The 21681-nt window shown below is 35.9% G+C and overlaps 1 protein-coding gene across 1 annotated transcript; it reads right to left on the reverse strand.

The window, feature by feature from the left end:
• Positions 1–990: 990 nt before the first annotated feature.
• On the reverse strand, positions 991–21234 carry LOC149771709 (uncharacterized). Its single transcript, XM_089948181.1, has 10 exons — positions 20759–21234; positions 19405–19574; positions 18570–18896; positions 16883–17191; positions 16166–16243; positions 6786–7100; positions 4160–4549; positions 3565–3660; positions 1820–2617; positions 991–1365 (listed from the first exon to the last, which is right to left on the reverse strand). The coding sequence occupies exons 2-10, from the start codon at positions 19463–19465 to the stop codon at positions 1166–1168; spliced, it is 2574 nt and encodes an 857-aa protein (XP_089804307.1). The 5' UTR covers positions 19466–19574; positions 20759–21234; the 3' UTR covers positions 991–1165.
• Positions 21235–21681: the final 447 nt, after the last annotated feature.

The following is a 21681-nucleotide window of genomic DNA, read 5'->3' on the forward strand; positions in this document are numbered from 1 at the left end:
GAATGTATCCGAAGAGTAAATATAAGATTTCGCTCAAAATAAAATTTCTTCTGCAAAAAAAGATTTGTTTGTGCTCATGGAAATCTTTTTAATTTGCAAAAATAATCGAGAAGTTGTTCGCGAAGAAACTTATTTAATATGTGTTCCAAATTAAATGTATTTGTCACCAACACATTGTAAAATGCACCGAAAACAAACATATCTTGTAAATAAGGGTTAATAAATCTTTTTTTCAAGTGACTTTAATAATAGATCAAACAGCATTATTAGAAACCAAGTTTGATTAATAGGTCGTCGTTTCAATTTCCTGAATTTTTGCCATCCAAATGAGAAACATGGAGCGATATAGCAATTATGGGAACACAAGGGAAGTCTTCAATTAGCAGGTTATACGGAGATATGGTGGTACATATTTATAGTGTGTTGTGACTACTATCATATATTGCAACTAGATTTCAAACTGCTGACATACATACATACATACATACATGCATACATACATACACAAAATGTAACATTTGAAAAAGAGACAAGAAGTTCCATCTCAGGTACGAATGACAGTTTTCTAAAGGAGGAAGAAAAATATATACATCATAATGAAAACATAAAACTCCTGCATGTTTCACGCTGAGTTAAATAAGTATTGGATAAATCTAATTATGCAAAAAGATAAACGCTCTACTCTCAGCTAAATTATAGATTTAAAAACAATGTCTTCCCTGTAATGTTCACCGTGCAAGATTAATCTGAGATCAAAAGGTGACTTCTAAACATAATCGACTGAACCTACAAGTAGGGGGTAGTGGACGGGGGGCGGTGCGCCATTTCGCGGATCGTGTTCTTTTATTTTGTATTTTACTTAAATAAACGTACGTCTTTTTATTAAAATAACTTATTTTTTAAATGACTATTAACAGATTTAAAAATTAAACTTGGTGTGATGCGTTTTTCCAATGATGGGGTCAATGTTTCCTATAAATGACGTAGGGGTTGTTTTTTGTTGTTTTTTTTGTTTTTTTTTTTTTTTTTTTTTCATTTCTTTTCTCTCTTTGATTCGTTGTTTCTTTCTAGTCCATTAAAATAAGACACCGAATGCTATTCACGATCAAACATGATCCTTTGCCCTCTTCCTTCCATGTCCTCTTAAAGATTATACGATCAATGTCTAAAGGGAATCGTAACAATCTGTCTTCATATAAGATCTGGCTGATTTCCTCTTCGACCAACGGACACTTGCGATAGCCATCATATCACTAAGTGACTGACTCCTTCGATGTCTTCTATCCATGGCAGAGGGATGGTCAAAATAACTTCGAGGATAATCATAGTTCCGAAACTGGGCAACTCTTCCGCTTTTCGATATGGCTGAAGCAAAACAAAACAAACTGTGAAAAAAATGTAAAAATTGAGACACAATAATTGAAATCTCATGTTTCCATGTATAAAATATCGCTTACTTTAGTAATATTTCGTTAAAAAAATATAAAAATATCTAGGATTTAGTAAGAATAATTAGAGTCAACAAAAATACATCAAATCTGTTTGTTCCATATATATATATATATATATATATATATATATATATATATATATATATATATATATATATATATATATAACAGTATATAGCATAATACTGACAAGAAAGTTCCAAACTTACTCGCAATTAGCGTGTTTGTATCATTTGTAAACATCATTACATATTAAGTTAGAGCTGAAATATTTTCTTCTTACTTTTATGGAGAAAACTGGTATACTCATTAGTTCTTAAAGTAATAGGGAGTCAGTGAATACAAATGCCATGAATATAATGTTCTACCTCGAAGTTCCGAAAACTCTGATCCTGGAACAAAGTTGCTCGAGTTCACTTTCTCAACCTTCCTCCAGTTTGGACCTCCACCATATGTTAACCAACCTGGTGACTTCATAGTGTCCGTTGCCCGAATACCTTCTAACTCGAAATAACTTGAAGGACCTAATTGGTTGATAACATCACGGCTTCCTGGCTCTGAGCTGAATACTGTGCAATTACTTTCTCTGGACCTCATTTTGTTGATCTTTGAGTATAATGTTAATGGATCTACTCTGGATGATGATTTTATATTTATTCGTTGATACCATGATGTGGAATCAGCCCTTGTACCTCGATCCTTGGTTTTCCTGGTTGCAACAGGATCCGGTGCTGGTGGCCGTAAAGTCATAAAACTATGCTGAACCACGTAATCGTATTCAAACCAAGGTTCCGCGATGCTTTCTGTCGAATTCGGACTTGAACGCAGATTTGATTCATATGACAAACAGTGATCATGGTTTTCATGAATATAGTCATATACATGAGCAATAGAATCTATCTGAAAGCTGCGTGTTATTCTCGGAGAGGAGTCTGCGTAGTCAAATCTTCGATGGTAAGTATTTTCCTCCTTTAGCCTGACTTTGACCTGGCCTTTATTGCTCGACTTATCGATCCGATTATCTGCATCGTTGTTTTCCGCCAAAACCATTCTGGTTTCTTCAGGAAGAATCGCTTTCTGGACGTTCTGGTACAAATTACGAGAACTGTTAGCGGTAGGTTTTTCTCTGTTTTTGTATGTGATATGATTACTCTCGGTATTTGGTACTGCAAATGGTGAAAAGATTAAAGTTAAAAAAATCATTTTTTCCAGAGCCTCAAAAATTTGGCTTAAGAAATGGCCTATCGGCAATACCCTTTTCTAGACATATCTTTTGCTGTGTATGTATTTGCTAATGTAAAAGTCCTATTTTAATCAACCATCTTTTGAAATATAACCAAATATTTTATTTATTTTTTAAATACAAATACTTTCATTAATTTCTTTTATTCTCGGTCGCTATTATTTATTTTTTGTAAGGACACTTTAGTCCAATTTCTTCTGCACAATACAATCTATCGTGTAATCATGTGACGTTAAACACCAGTCAAATCGTCAATCAATCAACCATATGCGGACTAATTCTTTTAAATACAGTGCTGTAGAAAAAGAAAGACGTGGGTTTTCATAATCAAAACATGCGTCATTGCCTCTCAAAAGCGAGAAGTAGATATCTGTGAGATTTATTTGAAATTTGTGCTATTAGTTTTCTCAAAAGTGACGTTAGGATCCATGGACAATTTTATATATGTTTTGCAACATACGTTCAATTTCAGTTTTATAACCTTAACAATAACTGAACAGGTGTTATGGCATAAATCTTAATTTGGTTTCTTTTGTTTGATTCTTACTTGTTTCTGTTGAAAGTATCACGTATTTTAAAGCTGAAAATCTACTGGACCCATTTGAGTCATACGGTTCTAATATTTTTTCACAAGACTGATTATGATCTTTATATTTTATTTATTGTTATACAGCTTGTGGTTTGTATTCAATACATCGTTAGCATTTACCAATTTTAGGAAAGATTATACAGTACTCTATGTTACTATTTCAGGTTCGTAGCAACAACGGCAAACATATTTCAGCTTTGAAAAAGCATTCAACACTCCTGTTTTTTTTTTCCATAAGCATTTTAGAAACGAGATATATCATTATTAATATTACTTTTTACCTCTCCCATGTCGAATCTTTTTAAGGGCAATCATAGCTAGGCAAGCAGCCACAATTACAACAACTACCGCAGAGACTAGAAGCAATGTTGACTTTTCTGCAAGGCAATAAAGATAACGTATGCTGTATTGCAAATAGACTAATAGAGATCGATAAACGCAATAGGTTAAACACTTATTTAACTATACACGTGCATATAGGCATTCACACACACACACACACACACACACAATTGTATATTTATTTATGTGTATGTGAGTAGCAAACGCTGCTTGAATAAATGATCTACACATATTGCATGACTGTCCCAAAAAATGAGTTTTATTTTTAATGAATAAAATAGTATGCATTACATACAGAAGATGCAGTTTGGAGACACGATATACATTCATTTCAAAAGTACTAAATTCATTCTAAGAATCGATCTAACGATTCATTTATGAACAAGAAAAGAACATTGAAACGGTACCTTCCATTTTCATAGAATTGAACGTAATAGGTCCCTTAAGTTGTATACATTGTTGTATTTCAAATGCAAATCTGAGATTAAAAGTATTATTCTATTCCATAATTTGAATTTTTGCATTCCTACCTACCGTTGGATCTTGGTGGGTCATGGCGAAATATTGCCCCAATTGATGATGTCTGATACTCATTTCTAGTTTCCAGGTTTAAACCTTGAATATTGATAAATATCGAATCCAAAAGAAACTGACTACCATTATAGGCAGCAATTATGGTCCCATTTAACCGTGATACGTCCCTACATGTGAACGAAAAGTTGTCGTTGCTAAATACACAGCCTTGTATGACAGCCGAATAATTTTGTGGAACAAGGGTACAGCTTCTGTGTGTCACGTTATTAACTCCCACAGTAGAGGTAACATTAGTTTGCATTATGTCAGTTTTATTCGAATATATGTTCGTGTAGTTACACATTAACACTTGTGTCCCCGATTCATCGTCTTGCTGAACCAATCTTCTACCTACAAAGAGAATCAAATAGACTGAGCATATTGTAACGAAAATATTACGAATGCTTGTATTGTACATAATTATAAATATAGAAACCATTGTAATAAATTTTAGGTCACAATTTCGATTTTTGTATTCCTGACGTCGAGTTTTCTCTAATCGAAAAAACACAATATTCTTGAATATTCCGAGACAGTTTCACCTTGAATGGATTCTGTAAATTCTGGATGAAATTGGTCGTAGATGGAAGTCATCCCCTGGTACTGCCATTTGCTATTGGAACTAATCAATTAAAAGTGCTGGAACTGTCGCCCATCTTCTAATCGTTACTAATTTTCATTGTACAGTAACCCTGGCCCAATCCAGTCGCCCAGCCATAAATAGGTACCATTATCTGCTGGGCAACTAAAGTTACTAGATTCAGTCGTTCAAAATGTATAATCTGGATAAAAGTGGTAGCAAGTTACAGTTCCACCCAGCCACTGCCATTTGATATTGAAACTAATAAATTTGCTATATATTTTCGCCCGTCTGCTAATGGATAGCAACATCAATTATGTAGTTAACCTTGCCTTATCAAGTAGCCAAGCCGCTTAGAGGTTGCCGCTTTGCGATATGAAACCTGGAATAAGCTAAGTTGTCATGAGCAATCAATATGAATAATAATACATCGACCTTTAACCCTATCTCGAAGGAAAAATAGATGTTGAATATTTTACCTTAACTAGCCATAAAGCAGAAAAGCTTAGTTGACGGACCTTTGTCCGTAGTCCAACGTCGGTCGTCCGGTGTCCGACGTTCATTTGCAAAGTTTGTTATTGCTAGTCCTCATAAAGTACTGGATGATTAACATGATCCTTTACATTAACCTCCATCATAAGGTTTTGGTGGTCCTAAATGTACACAGTGCTGCTCGGACTTCCAATATGGCCGCCACAGCAACCATCAAAACAATCTTGTTAGTATTACTATGTCAGAACGGAAGGTCAAATCAGCATAGAGTTTCACTAAAAAGATATCTTTAAGTATGGATGAAGATGGAGTTTTCACCAAAAAACTCTGCATGCTGTCTTGTTGGTCCCAATAGAGCCACGATGGTGGTCACCATGGACACTTTGTTATCACTACTTATACTGAACGAATGGTTATATTAACATGGGAATTTCACCAAAATATTCTTGTATGTATAACTAGTACGATTAGAACATTTTGCCGATTTTTCGTCCAAATGATCGCTAGTGTGCCCATCTCTAAAAAAACAAAATTGTTATTCGTCAAGAATGTCACATACTGTTTCGACACTACAGTTAAAACGAAGACACGGTTTTATTTTCTATTTTCTTTTACTTCCTTCTTAGCCATTAGTGCGTCTGTCCCGTCAAGGGACTCTTGATACGTACAGTAGAAGCATGATAAGAAATGACCACTTTAAGACATGGCATGTGTTAACATCAGTAAAAAATACAATAAATAATGATACGTTATCTTAGTACTACGGACAGGTAAGTTCTTAGCAGTCAAACCAGCGATGATTATTTACCGCTCCTAATAGCATCCATAGGTTAGCATGCTGGATTCTAAAATAAAATGACTCATCGGCAAATGTATTCTTCATTGTATAGATTGTTTTTCAAGCTTATTATTTGAAAAATGTAGTAATCTGAAGCGCGCTTACCTTTGAAATTTCATCTTTTCGAAAGCTAGAATTAGTCGAAATATATCCGTACATTTTTTGAATCATTGACGTTAGTACTAGGTGTAAGACTGCATAAAAGCCTAATTTAGGGTAAAACTCCATTTGATCCAATGAACATTAGATTAAAAGGGTCATATAGCCACGGTGTCCATAATGACAAAACTAGTTTAGTATCTTTGTTTCATTTTGACGAACTTAGAAATCTTACAATGATAAGATAGATAGATAAATAGGTAGGTAGGTGGGTAGGCAGGATGGTAGGTAGATACATACATACATACATACATACATGCATGCATGCATGCATGCATGCATACATACATACATACATACATACATACATAAGGGTGTGGGATTGTGAAGTCATGCTGATTTGATTTTATTCAGACTTGTGAAGGTAGATTACCAATCAGTTAAGTTGATACTGTATTTATCTGTTCCTCTGCCCTTTATTGTGAAAACCAAACTTAAATGCAACACAAATAATGGCTTACATCAATCTTGATAAAATTATTTACTCGTTATTGAAGGAAGGGGCTACGAATACTAACCTAAAACAAGAATCTTGGCGTTGCTATTGTCCAGGCCTTTAATGTCTTCGTTCTGAACAAACGTTACATTCAGTAGCTGAAAACTTAAACTTTCGTTAACAAACGTTACATTCAGTAGCTGAAAACTTAAACTTTCGTTGTTTATTACAATCATTTGGATTTGACCAGTGTAATTTATTTTAGAAGATCCGCTGTCATGTTGGTTGTTCTTTGGGTCAATCAGCATCACATTTGTGACATGCAGCATACTCCTGTAACCGGATACGTTGATCACAATAACATTATCTTTCTGAACATGTGATGTCGATGAAAACTCTGCAAGGAAAAGTAATACTTGTTTGAAATCAGCTTAAGAATGTAATAGCATAATTCAGATTGATTTCTTGAAATTCTTAGCGCATTTGTAAACCGTAGGTAGGTAGTAGGTAGAAAATGGTATCAACGTTTTATTTCACAATTCCTTGTAATGTGTGCATTTTGCCAACTTTTCTTTGTTTCGATTCAGAGAATCCAAACGTTGTATGTGTAAACAAAGCAAAACAGTGGATTTTGTTTGTTTCAACACATTTATTCACGTATGCATGTTTTTAATTATGTTCCATCTATTATAAATAAAATATCACATGTTCATCAGGCAACGTATTGATGATTTGTAGAAGTAATTTCTAGTTCTGAGGTCAAACAAGTAATTTAACTTATTTAGTCTTAACCAAACTTATTTCGCTGTATGTCATCAGGCACATTTTTATACTCTCTCACTCCGTGCATTCCTTATTTAAATCAGCAATAATAGGGATCATTTCTTATCAAAATATTCTGAATTTAACAGTGTTTTGTACAATATTTAAAACTTGATATTGCCTCTGGCATAATTTCAGCTTGATCTTATCATACTAACTTGAGATGCCTATCTTTGTTTCAGTGTCCATAATATTGCAATCAGCCTCAGCTGTATAGACCTTTCTAACGATAAGAAAGTATTTAACAGTCTCAAATAACAGTGTGTGTTAAATTGCAGTGAAATAAAAAAAAGCATTACATCTTACGTAGCAAAAACACACACGCTTTACTTTCACTTTAGGATCAAATAAATATAGGAATGTAGAGATTTTTGTCACTGAACACGAAAAGAGATCAGAAATAATTCAGACTCCGACACCTTTTATTAGGACTTGGAGATCCTAATAAACGGGCAGTAACACACACAACACCGAGAATTACTAAAGAACAAAGAGCTTTAGCAGGACTATTGGGCTGCGACATCAATTTCATAAATATACACAGGTAAAATTAAGACAGACACACAAACAAACACAAACACACCTACACACACACACACACACACACACACATATATATATATATATATATATATATATATATATATATATATATATATATATATATATATATATATATATATATATATATATATATATATATAATTGTTTATTAATTTGTTTGTTGCTGTATGACAATATATATATGGATGGTTGGTCAATATGCCTATAGAACAGGGAAACGCACCCTGATGTTTGATGTAGAAAGCTGCTTCCATTTGATGCGAAAATATTGGATTCCTAATTCATAAGACTGTGTAAAAGTGAAATCAATAAGGCATGAAATTTCCATTCAATAGCATATATGAGAAGTGATGCTTAAATTGTGTTTCAGTTCACACAATGAGTCTATATATATTCTGACAAGCTTAATCGTGCAAATGAAGCTGAAAAAATGTCACACAATTCTGTTCAAAACGCTAAGTAAATACTAGCTTCAGTTTCAGACTGCTTACTATACTAACTCTCCCGTTCGTGACTGACTGACCACCCCCACCCCCACCCCACCCCCACCCAACCCACTACAATAAATTATGATCCTTCCTGCAAAAAATACTGCGGGCGCCCATGTACAGTACAAATCCCCACCTGATTCAATGTTTTCAATAAGCCACCTAAGGTATGTATTTAAAATTAGAGTTTGTGTTAGGAAATATTTGCTATTGGATTGAATTTCTTGACGTCCCATACTAAAGGAATGTCATGTCTGAGAGAGTACCATAGCTACATTTTAGTAATTTCATGTGTATCAATCTAGGACTTCACCTTTTTTAATTTTTAATTTTGTTTTCATTTTGAAACATTTTTAATTGTAGCTTATTTCTCTCAAGGTAAATTGTTATTATAACTTGAATTCTAAAATAAATTTGTATTGATATAATGCTGACCACGTTTAACTGTTTTCGAGGTTTACGTTACCATTACAGAAAATGTAGAATAACGTTAAAATCATGGGAATATCATGTGAACAAAATAAATCATTTGCACTGTACTCATTCAGTACAGTGAGTGTAAGAGAGGTAACTCTGTTTACATTGCTTGTCGATGATGTAGCAGGATACTGCATTGATCTTCATGCAAGCTATGTAAATTAACTATGCTGTATGTACTAAAGGAAATTATCGAACTTTTCCAAGTAATACGTAAAATAAAAATAAATAAATTTTTGACCTCATGCATCTGTATGGCTGAATCAAGCAAATAATATGTTTGACTAAAACTGATCAATTTTCTTCTTTATAAAGACTATGTGTGTTAATAAATCCGTAGCCAAATCTGACGGTCAGTATTCAAAACACATACACTATGACAGGTACCCAATGATGTTTTATGTTCACTTTATCTATAATCAATTGGTATATTAGAAACGAAAATTTCAATTAAGAAAGTAGGAAAGTTTGATATTTTTTTTCAACAATTTATGACTGGGCATTGTACATTTCTCAAAATGGAGATTTAGACCAGGATAAAAGTGTCTGTTAAAAATTTAACGATTCAATCAGTATAATGAAGAGATAAAAGTAGCATAGTGGGGCAATATAGGGTTATGGAAATCTCAGTCAAAAAGGTGTCGCGGCACTATGGGGTCTATTGGACTTTAACATGGATGGGTCTGTATAGGGTCAAAGAGAGTTTAACATATGGAATGGAATGGGCCTGTATAGGATCAATAGGAATGGAACAGGGGTGGCGTCACGGTACTGAACTCTGGCAACAATGTTCCAAGTGGCTGACCTCAATCGAGACCAAAGAGCGGGGGAAAAACCTAGAACGTTTGGGGGGACATAGACATATATAACACATACAACAAAACAATATACAGGCATAGATTGATGAATATCAATCATACAAACAACTATTCGACCGACTAAAACAATAAAGGCAAGAAATCAAATCTTTTCTAGACATATGAGTGGACCTGAAAAGGGACCTTGGGTATTTTTGTTAGCATCATTCCGTTAACATAGAGGGCATCTCAGATATCTTCTTCTCTTCCTCAAACTTCCTCTGACTTCTGGTGATTTCAACTAAATCATCGACAGGAGAGAGTCCAGAAGTAAGCCTTGGCCATGGCAAAGGAGTAAGGCAGTGAAAGCAGATTACAACCGGTTCCTGAGTGTGTTTTTTAGACAAACGTACACCCAAATGTCCTTTTCAGGCCACCCACCTCTCTCAAAAAGAGATAGCATTCATTTTGCCAAATCAATTAAAACTCAGATCCATTTCTTGCCCTATGATGTACGTGTGTGAATGCGTGAGTATAGGTCCATATTCTAAAAAATCAAAACCAAAAGACTCTTACATTTTCTGTCTGATCTATTCTTTACAATCCAATTTATAGCACAACACTTTAAAAAGTTCAAAAACTTCTTCTGTTTCTTTGTGCAATCTCAATGTTTTTTTTTTTTTTTTTTTTTTTTTTTTTTTTGTTTGTTTGTTTGGATTTCTTTACTTTCACAGGTTTTTTCTCCCCTCCTTCCTCTCTTTCTCCTCGTCTTCTTTTCTTCTCTTTTTTCTCTTTCTGGACGTGTCTAGGTTCTTTCTTTTACGAGGGTGCCTCTTCTTCCTGCTCTGATCTCCTCTCTTCCTCTTGCTCCTGTTGTTTGTTTTAGAGTATTCTGAAGACTAATGACCTTTCTCTTGACAATGATAACAGGTATCTTGACATTTGTCTCTTCTGATACCTGTCTTGCTTTTTTGACGGCCTGGACACTCTGTAGCCCAATGCCATTTCTTCCTACGGATATAGCAAGTGGTCCGTCTCCAAGTCTGAAGAAAACTTTCGCATGACACCTCGCAAAGCTCTGATCAGAAGTTCGATCTGTGTTGGCTCTTCCATCGTTCTGGTCGGTTTGAGAGTGATATGAATACTGGAAGGGAAGACACTAACCCTTAATATAGGGAAGCCACATGTCTGACATGGATAAAGGGACCCATGGCGTTTAAAATGTAGCAATTTGACCTTTTGCATCAAGAGGAAACACTCGCATCATGTCGTTGAGAAAGGAGAAGAAAGTAAGAGACAGAAACGTGATTCATCGCCTCGCACAGTAGCTGAAGTCTTGGCTCAAATTCATGCCAGCGATTTTGAAGATGACATGAGTGAGCCAGAATCCAGACCCAGAACGTCTACACCCAACCAAAGTTTACCACCTCTAGTAAACCCTGAAAAGTACTACCACATTCGATTGACGGAAAAACGCTCCTCTAGAAAATTTAGAATCACAGCCTACACGTACACTGAAATTTAAAGATTTCATGTCCGACGTACCGTTGGAGAAAGCAGAAGAGTTTATTACCGAGGCGTGGGTTTCTTTTTAACCGAATTGAAACGGCAATGTGAAGCGAAAGAAGGCGATCGCTTGAGACTTTCCATTCATAACGACAGTTTGAAGTACCCCCGTTTTGATCGAGTTTATCAGCCCGTCAGAACTGTCGCCTTCCAAAGCCATCGACAAGATTCAACACGTGCAACAATCCAACGACAAATTTCACAAAAGTGTTATTGGTGAACGAACATCGTAGCATCAGGAGTAACCATGCCCTAATTAACAACCCTCAAGACCAGATGTGTTTAACCCGTGCCATCGTGGTGGGACGAACGTATGCCGACAAGAACGACACCGTAGAATGGAAAAGAGCCTGGGAGAACAATCAACAATCAGACCTAGCCAAACAACGAAGTGAATCAAAACTACTGTCAGAGCAAGCGGCGCTATTCAAAGACACACCGTGTGGCATTCCAGAAATGCAAAAATTGCAAAACGTCTTGGTTCCACGCTACACCTTGAAAGTGCACCCTAAAGAAGAGCGTGGATCTTTGTTGTTTCGCGGTTGAAATTTCAAAAACGGAAAATACACTCACGTCTATCATTGTCAGTATCCCAGGATTCCTAGGATGCAGTTATTACTGTGGAACATGTGACTAACTGCTATAACAATCGAGAGTAACACAAACATTTTGGATCGAAATGTGAGGGATGTTTGTCCTCTTAACCCTGTCTTTGCCGTGCTTGTCAGCGCAATTTTGTCAGCCCTGCTTGTTACCAAAAAATTTGAAGATGCAAGGTCCACAGCAGAAAAGTGCTTGCCATCTCCTGAGAGTGTGCCCTACTTGTTAACAGGCATACGTACCAATAATGTTGACCGGTGGAAAGCAACTTTAGCTGAACTCATGAATGTTGTGGCACCATGGGAGTTCAATAGGGAAGGCGTAATACGAGGCAGTCTGCTAAACAAGGCAGGCTTAAGTCCAGTGACGCCACCTATAAAAAGGCCATGGAAGCCCTCATATACCGGATCAGCTACCTGTAAATCGTTTTTGATAATATCTTTATTTGAATATCCTAATTTGATCTGTTTCGTTACCACCATAAAATAATATTCTTTTATTTTCTCTTATGCTTGATACAAACTACTCGTAAATCATTTCGACTCTACCGATTGGTATTTAATTAGTATATCGAATGTGCACTATGTACACTAAATTCCAACTTTAGAATGAATCATTCTTAAAACTCTTGACTTAGCTGATTTGAACAATTGCACAGGTGGTTTACACATTATTGGCATTTTATTGTCCATTTATGCAACTGGACTAGATTTGAAATAAATACGAGCTGTTTTTTTCTGGGAGTACACAACATCCATGGCCGGCTTGCAGAGTTCCTTGCCTCTCCTGCCTCTCTCGAACATTCGTACATGGACGGAGATGTGGAACAATTTCCACTCGTCCAAAGATTGGTGTCTCTATGTGACGTCATAGTGGCGACCACTCGCTACTGGCGTCACATGCTGATTTGGTTGACACCCTTGCTCAGTTCTGGCAGACTGTAATTCGTCTCTGAACATGAGTGTGTGTTGGGTCTATGCCCACTCATGCAAGCCCTACATTAAGGTCGTTAGGGACTTTAGCCTTCGGGCATTAGTCCCACAATCTGACGGTTTAATTGATTAGTGATCTAAGATCACAGTAATGCCTGTGGGATGAGGGTCTACTTCCTTCCCCTGTGATTAATTAAATAGTCCGTTTATGGACAATAACCAGACGCACATGCCCTTATTAGGGCGCAAGCGTCTATAATTTAAATGATGATGATGATGATGATGATGATGATGATGATGATGATGGAATAACTACTGTGTAAAACATGTATTGATATTTGAATTGGATTTGAATAACTATTGTAGGGAATAAAATGTTTTTCTGTTATTAGGTGAACTGAATATTGTCTGTTTGGTTGCGTTTGCGCTTTCTTTTCTGGGTTCCTTTCCACCTTGCCTCTGCCAGATAATTAAAAGGTGCGACATTCGCACATAAAAACTGGACTGTAGTGGCTGCATTCTTACATTATCCACGTGCGAGACTTAAGCAAGTCGCAAAAGCACTAGATGCATTGGCCACTTCAATCGTTTTTGATTGACTGATAGACTGAATCTGACTACTGAGTCCTATTCATTCATTCATCAAGAGGACGTCGACCGGTGACCATCAAAGAGCGGGGACGAGTTACCACGTGCGGTCAGAACCTTACCATACAATATGGAGAGAATGGCACCAGCCCTACAGGGACTTTTTGTATGCAGTGGAAAGCGAGGACACCGCAGAAGTACTTCCTTGGTAAGCTGCCTTTGGTGAATAACGAATAATGGTTCACTACGGTGCCATTGAGGGGATATTTCCGAGCCCCAGCTGGTACTTTGATGATGTTGCATGACGGGAGCATGTAAAACATTCTGCTTGACGGACACGGGGACCCGCAGAATTGTGGAAAGAACAAAGACAGTGGTCCATCAATACCTACATGTCAATGGGTCTCCATTATTGAATAATAGTGGAATATACTGCTGTTAGTAAAAGGAAACTTACTCTGCAATACTCAAGCAAATTCTTACCAGATGAGAAGTAAGCAGACCGGTCGTCGATTTGAACCCTCAGGAGAGGCCTTTCAAGAGTGAGACCAGTCGATAAATGTGGGGCTGGACGATAGCACACCGTGAACTAGTGTTGCCACATGTCTAAAGACCTCGTGCATACTCGATATTGAAAAGCATGCAGTTTCCATTTGGCTGGAAACTGATTAGATAAAATCTTTATATATTTGAACCTAATTTAATCATTTTGATATCACCGTCAAAAATTATTATACTCTAATTGGTTTTCAATTAGTTTATCGCATGTACACTTTGTACACTAAATTCCAACTTCCTAATGAATCATATTCAAAAATTTTGACTCAGTGCATTTGATTAATTGCACAGGTGCTTACACACAATTGGTACCTTTAATACCATTAAAATAACTGGACCATATTTGATTAAGTACGGCTAGTGTTTTAGGGCTATGTGCGTTTCCGCCTGCTACCGGGTACCTCTCCTCCCTTGTCTCTCCCGGACTTCATGTACCGTGACGGAGATGTGGAACCATTTCCAACCGTCCAGACCCAGGTGTCCCGATGTGACGTTATAGTGGCGACCAATCGCTATGGGCGTCACATACTGCTTTCGTAGACTCCTGGCTCAGTTGATAACAGACTGAAATAACATCTTTTAACATGAGTGTGTGTTGGGTCCATTCCCACTGATGAAAGCCCTTCATTCAGGTCGTTAAGGACATTTAGTCCCACCATCTGAAGGCTAAATCAAATAGTACTCTCTGAGCACATAAATGCCTGGGGGATGTGGCACTAATTCCTTGCCTCATGAGTAATTAAATAACATGCATTGCAGGCAGAAATCAGTGGTACATGTACATATGTAAGAAAAAAATTAAAATCCAATTATTCAGTTAGTTAGACAGTCAATCTGGCTACCCAGCTTTGACTGGTCAACACGTTTTGGAAAATGGATTTGTTTAACAACTTGAAAGAGAGCTGGTATTGGGTGGTGGATGAAGCTCATGTAGTGAAAAGGCTTGCAAATGAATAGAAGTATCCATGTAGCATAAACTTTGTGACCAGTCTGAAAGTAGCGAGAGATCTGATTAAAAAATGCTAGAAGAGGAAGTGAAGAGATTAAGAGGCTTAATTCACCTTAAGTATGTTAGAATTGGAACAATGAATGAGGCATTTGATGGTGTGATGAAAGTCAGGTGTTATTTTAGAACACAGAAAAATTAACAGAGTGGTCTTATGTGAAGTGGGGATTAGACCAATTAAAGAAAGCTGAAGAAATGATGAGAAATGTACTGAAAGACGAAGTGAAGAAGGTAATTGGGCAAATGAGAGACAGGACAAAGAAACAGAAAGAAAAAAGAGGACTTTGAAAGACTGAATCAAAACTGGATCAAGGTGCAGGAAAAGTTTAGATTAATGGGAAATTCTGACTGGATGCCAGAGAAGGAAAAGAAGAAGAGAATAATAGAGAAAGTGAGGAGATGGTGGAAGACGTGGAGAAAATAGAAGAAGAACCGAAATTCCCTTTTCAGGGCCACTCATATGTCTAGAAAAGATTTGCTTTCTAGCCTAATTTTGTTTAGTCGGTTGTATAGTTGTTTGTGTGATAGATTGATATTATATGCATGTATGTTGTATGTGTTATATATGTCTATGTCCCGCCAAACGTTCTAGATTGGATTTTTTTCCGCTCTTTGGTCCCGATTGAGGTCAGCCACTTGCAACATTGTTGCAACATTGTTGCCAGTGCTCAGTACCGTGACGTCACCCCTGTTCCAATACTACTGACCCTATACAGGCCCAATCTATTCCCTATGTTCAATTCCCTTTGACCCTATACAGACCCAACCATGTTAAAGTCCCAGAGACTCCATAGTGCCGCGACACCTTTTTGACTATGATTTCCACAGAAACCTATATCGCCCCACTATACTACTGATAAATGATCATGTTTGAAAAATATGCAATAAAGCAATAAAGGTCTTCATTATATTTTAAATGCATTAAATTTTGCCCGTTTTGAGTTCTTTCTATATTTATGTTTGTTTAATCACTTGTTTTAAGTCGTTGTTTCATTTTATTTAAATGAAGAATTAGAAAAACATATGTTCAACACACTAATTTGCTTTCGAATTTCATTACTTACCATTTTGTTTTGTATTTGCCGTAGAAGGTACAGTGACATACCCTTTTGTAGTCTCCAGGTTTAATGTTCTTGTGCCTTCTAACAGAAAATAAAATGAGAGAATTATACGGATGGAGAAAAACGGATTCCTGAAAGAATCACTCTAACTCGGGTCATTAGCACAGTTATCACGTCCAGAAAAGCGTTCAAATAATATGTTTTACTGTTCATCAAAATGTATTGGTCCATTTATCTTTTTGTTTGGTTATGTAATTTTTACAGGTATTATCTTAGTTGTTGAAAGAGATAAGAATCGCTAAATCAAATTTTAAAATAGTTTAGTATGCAAGAACAAAAACGGAATGAGCTTTCCCTTTGATTTTTTCATACGATTATAACCCTTACGTGATTCAGATTTGACTGTGTGTAATAATCAAAACAGTCCGTTTTTAACCTTTTCTTTGAGAAGGAAGTGATGGTGGAAATAATTTTAAATCGAACTATTTATAAGGTAAAGAAATGTACCCCAACCTATCGCATATTTGCCAATCATGAGAGAATTTAACGAATATAAGAGAATATTTCATACAGACTTGCTTATTATTGAACAAATTAAATAACATAGTAGTTAGTATAGATACAACACATCTGAAACGATCCTACTATATTCAAAATATCTTGTTTAATACGCAGTCAATAGTAAATCGGATAGAAAGGTAACGTAGCCTCAATAATTACCTTCAAAGTCCACCATAATCGTATCTAAAATGAAACCCTTGTCATCCCAGGCAGCGTAAATACCCTTGTCTAACCAAGATACGTCTCGAAAAATGAAAGAGAAACGGTTTCCACTCAATAGACAATTTTGTATTCGAGCCATGTACAACTGTCCAAAGTTTGTACAATTCTCCTTCTTCACATCATACATTAAAACAGGAAAGTTAATGCTAGGGATATGCATTTCAATTTGAATTGTAGATGTGTTGATACTATTATACGCAAACGGAAGGACCATCGGTGCCTTGTCTTGTCCAGTCAATATGTAACCTAGAAAAGAAAAAAAAATTAAATGTTGTCATAAGTAGAAATCTTGTTTTAAGTGTAATATATGTAAGCGCCATAGAAATTGATTTCGGTTTAAAATCTGTACACTGTTTATTTAATAAATTCGTTGTGCTTTTATGAATATTATCTATCTCCCGCATCACTGATCTAACGAATTACCATATGCATTATATTTTTCATACATGCAGAGGATTTGTGACATGGTGGTGGATACCGCACAATCCGGATTGATGATGGTGGAATACAGCCTGATCAGGTGGTTCCTAACCTTTGGGGGGGGGGGTAGGGGCGCAACCCTAAAACACAGATTTTTTTAGCCAAACGAACCCGTTTCCACATTTTAATAAGTTTTGCCACCCTAAAGCGAAAATTCTGGCTACCCTCCAGAACGTCCTTGCAACATTGATTTGGGTCGCGACCTGAGGGTTGGGGTAATATAGTCTAATATATGGTACAGCTATATATCTTTCTGAGCTGAGCAATTAAATACGCCGAATAGTCGTTCCTGTTATATACAGACACCAGTCTCTCCTGCGTGATTAATATTACTGTATTCAATTATTTCCATTTGTAAATAGCTACTAGTATCAGATACAGAAGGAAGACTTTCGGAATTCAGTTGACCCTGCTGTAAATGGGTACCAAACTCCGCTAGGTGGTTAACAGTGTTCGCTTCAGTTGTCCCAGCTGTAAACGAATACTAGTATCCGCCAGAAGGTTAACGTTGCTGGATTCAGTAGACCCAACTGTGAGTGTGTTGCAGTATCTGCATAGCACATACCCTTGCTGAATCCATTTGTCTGAGCTGCAGACTGGTACCAGAATCTGCAGCGTGTCTAACCTTAATCCAGCCGTTCCAGCTGTAATCGCAGACCAGCATCTGTTGGACGTTTAACCTTGCCAGATCCAGTTGTCCCAGCAGTGAACTGGTACCAGAATCCGATACTAGCCTCCGATGGACTGTGTCCCATCCAAAAGGATTAAGCACTCTCTATAGACTCACTCCATGGAACGTAGAATGAGCTCCGCCATCGTGCTCTATTTGAGATACTTTGTCCTTTAACGTACTTCCATTGGAAAAAATATATTCTTTTTTGCTTAATAATAATAATGTGTTTTTATACGAATTACGGAACGAATTAGGATTTTACAGTGACCATGCTGTGGTTCTGAATGAAGTATGTAGATTGCTAATCATTGTAGGTGGAATGATATGTGTACAAATGTATACCCTTAGAGGAAACATGGGACCAATAGAGATGGATTTTCGGGTGCAGGGGAATGGGTCTTAATAAAATTAGTGGGGCTATCATCATTATGTATACTCATGCAATGCAGTCAATATATTAAGAAAACTTACGTGCGACAAGAATGCTTGTTTTCCCATTTTCGAAAGAATCTTCAAACATTGTGTAATTTCCACTGTCCATGAAGGTTACATTTAATAGCAGAAAACTGAGACTATTGTTGCTCCTTTTGACGTTCTTAATTCGGCTAGTGTAATTTCTATTAATAGATGTGTTGTTATGATGTTTCTTGGTTGTGTCATACAGCATCACATTCGTGACATGTAACTTACTGGCGTAACCGAAAAAATTTATTTCCAAAATCTTGTTTCCAGTCATTCGAAGCTGATCAATCTGTAAAGTTGCAGTGTCTCCTTGAGTATACAGATCCGGTTTTAAATCTGAATAATTAAGTGTTTGAAATATCAATAAATATGGGATAATAGTAATATGACTCAGTTTATTGAAAATTTAAAGTGATCTAAATCTTCAATGCAAGAGTATACTTAGATAGTTATGTCCATCCATCCATCCATCTATGAAATGTTATGAGCCTACAACATTATTCTGTTTAGTTTGATATGATTATCTTTTATTATCTGCCAGTCTGTTTTTAAAGTTTAAGTCTAGATGTTTTTTTTAAACTCCTTTTAAATTCATTGTATCCTTTTTAAAACTTAATTCTATATATTTATATTAATTATATAACCAAGGTAACTTGCGGTCATTTTATGATGGCGTCTTGGCTTTGCCGTAAAATTACCAACCTACCAAACTGCATATCGTGATTTAGCTTTCTCGTTTTAAATATCTACTTTTAAAATTAAATCCAACACTTAGTCTTACGTTATGTTATACATTCAAAAACATTTGCAAACTACATTATATTAGATTATTTCTTATACTTACCTTTTGAATGACCTACTCCACACAACATGAGAAAAATGCATAATTTAGCTACGAAATCCATGATTCTGCACTCAGACGTAGCTCGCAAATTTTCAGCAGGCAAGAAGCTAGTCAAAATCTGAAACTGCGTGCAGGAATTGAGGTTTATTTGAATATTGTAGGATCACCATCTAAAAGAAAAAAATTATAATGGAATATTAACTTTGCCTTCGTTGGAGTGTAGAGGTGATTGTACACTATTATTCATTCGTGAGAAGAGTATTAGTATTGAACGTGATACTGCCACTTCATCTCTCCCTATTCATCCTTCTCATTCTCCTCCTCACCTCTACTCAACATCTTGACATAAAGTTTTACTTAAGCCATTATATATATACTGTCATGTCTGAGTTAGACTCAGTTTCTAATATCTTAAAAGTGTTACTGACAGTTGCCATATTAGAACTGCAGGTAGTCTAATAACATAATTGACAGGGGTCTATAAAATCAGTTTCCCCTTCATGAATGATTATTACACGTCTTAGTAAATAATTAAGCCATTAATTTATAGTCCACATTTCTTACTTCATCTTTAAGGTTTGTTTTGTTAATTTGTACGTAGTTAATATTTATTGGCATCGAATGCGATTTATTCTGATCATAGATAAATCAAACTGCATACACGTCGGGTTTTTTTTTTTCTCCCCTTCTTGCTGTTGTTGTTGATGTCTTGTTTTTTGGTGTTGTTCGTTTATTCATAGCTATTTTTGTTGCTGTTGTTTGTGCTGTTTTCATATTATTTTCAAATAAAACACAATCCGCATGGACAGAAAACTCTGAAAGAAATTTTAAGTTGAAACGTTTAGTCGTCTAATTTTCACATCACGCTTTTTTACTTATACTGGGTATTCTTGTTGTATGGGTTAGTAATTATCTTAATTAAATTATTTATGTTTTATTTAATTTCGTCTGCGTCGGCGTTGATTGGTTGTCAATAAAGAGTCTCCCTGTGCATTTTGTTGAAAAACTAATTATTCTCAGGATTTTAAGGTAGAAGACATAACACTAGTTGTATGAATATTTCATTAAAAGAAAGTTCGTGGTATCAGTGACACAGTATAAACTATAATACGCGCGCGCGCGTGTGCGTGTGTGTGTTTGTGTGTGTCATTTGCTACCTTTCACAATTGCGTAGGAGAATTCACAGTAAGGAAACTCAATAGTTATCATTGTCAATCGTAAAGAACTGTCGATGTCTTATTTTGTTTTAAACCTTTACGTTTGTTAGAACATATAGTGAAGTCTTATTCTCAGTTTATTACGAATTCCATAGTACCACATTGGAAACATTATACTACATCAGTTTATTGCTTACCTTTTGTATCATATATTCCAAACAGCATAAGAAAAACGCATATCTTGATTAGAATAGCGATGATTTTGCACCAAAATGTGGTTCTCCACATTTTAGCAATGTATTCAAAATCTCAAGAAACGGTATATTATGTTAGATTGTAGTCAAGAACCGTAATTCTCTAAGGTATTCGTCTGTGGTTCACAGCCTGTGGTGCAAAGCAGAGTGACGGATGATGCGTTCTAGATAACTGAAATACGTCTTTAGTTCCGCATCATAATCCTAGACCGCAGAGATGTGATGAAAATCAAACTCTGACACTTTTTTAAAAATTAGGGATCACGTACAAACAGTGGTGATAATGAACGTGCATGTGCTCGCTGTTAAAATACATTTTTGGAAGAGTGTCAGAAGGAACAGAAGTGACTTGTTAACTTCGGCTGTATAAAGAGTTCTGACAAATTGTAGATGGCGATATCCAATATCCGGTATATATGTACAACGAAATGTTGCTAGGTCTCGCATTTCTCTGTCTTCACTCTATTATTTAATGCAATGAAGGAAATAATGAACCAGACCAAATATGCGTCATCAAATCATTCTGTAATCGAGGTCATAGCTCTAGATGGGAATTTCACACATTTTCAATTTCAGAACAATGTTAGTTTCTCGCAGCAGAGTAATCACTGGAGTTTGTTTTAATAAGGATAAACAATTCACAGAGAGAGAGAGAGTGAGAAAGAGAGAGAGAGAATAAAAATGTTTCAGTACACAAGGCAATTATATACAATTATATATATATATATATATATATATATATATATATATATATATATATATATATATATATATATATATATATATATATATATATATATATATATATATATATTGGCTGCAACAATAAGTTAAGCATATGAAACGATATAATTGTTCAAAATCTA

Source organism: Sinohyriopsis cumingii, unplaced genomic scaffold, assembly GCF_028554795.1.
Source record: "Sinohyriopsis cumingii isolate HCF-2022 unplaced genomic scaffold, ASM2855479v2 utg001710l, whole genome shotgun sequence".
NCBI lineage: Eukaryota > Metazoa > Mollusca > Bivalvia > Unionida > Unionidae > Sinohyriopsis > Sinohyriopsis cumingii.

What these genes read in the sequence shown, in the direction of transcription:
- LOC149771709 (XM_089948181.1), bottom strand. Translation starts at nt 19,465, where the DNA reads ATGGATTTCGTAGCTAAATTATGCATTTTTCTCATGTTGTGTGGAGTA. An exon ending in GGCAAATACAAAACAAAATG is followed by an intron (nt 7,101 to 16,165) that starts GTAAGTAATGAA and finishes TTTTCCTTGCAG; the next exon opens with AGTTTTCATCGACATCACAT. An exon ending in AAAGATTCGACATGGGAGAG is followed by an intron (nt 2,618 to 3,564) that starts GTAAAAAGTAAT and finishes CACCATTTGCAG; the next exon opens with TACCAAATACCGAGAGTAAT.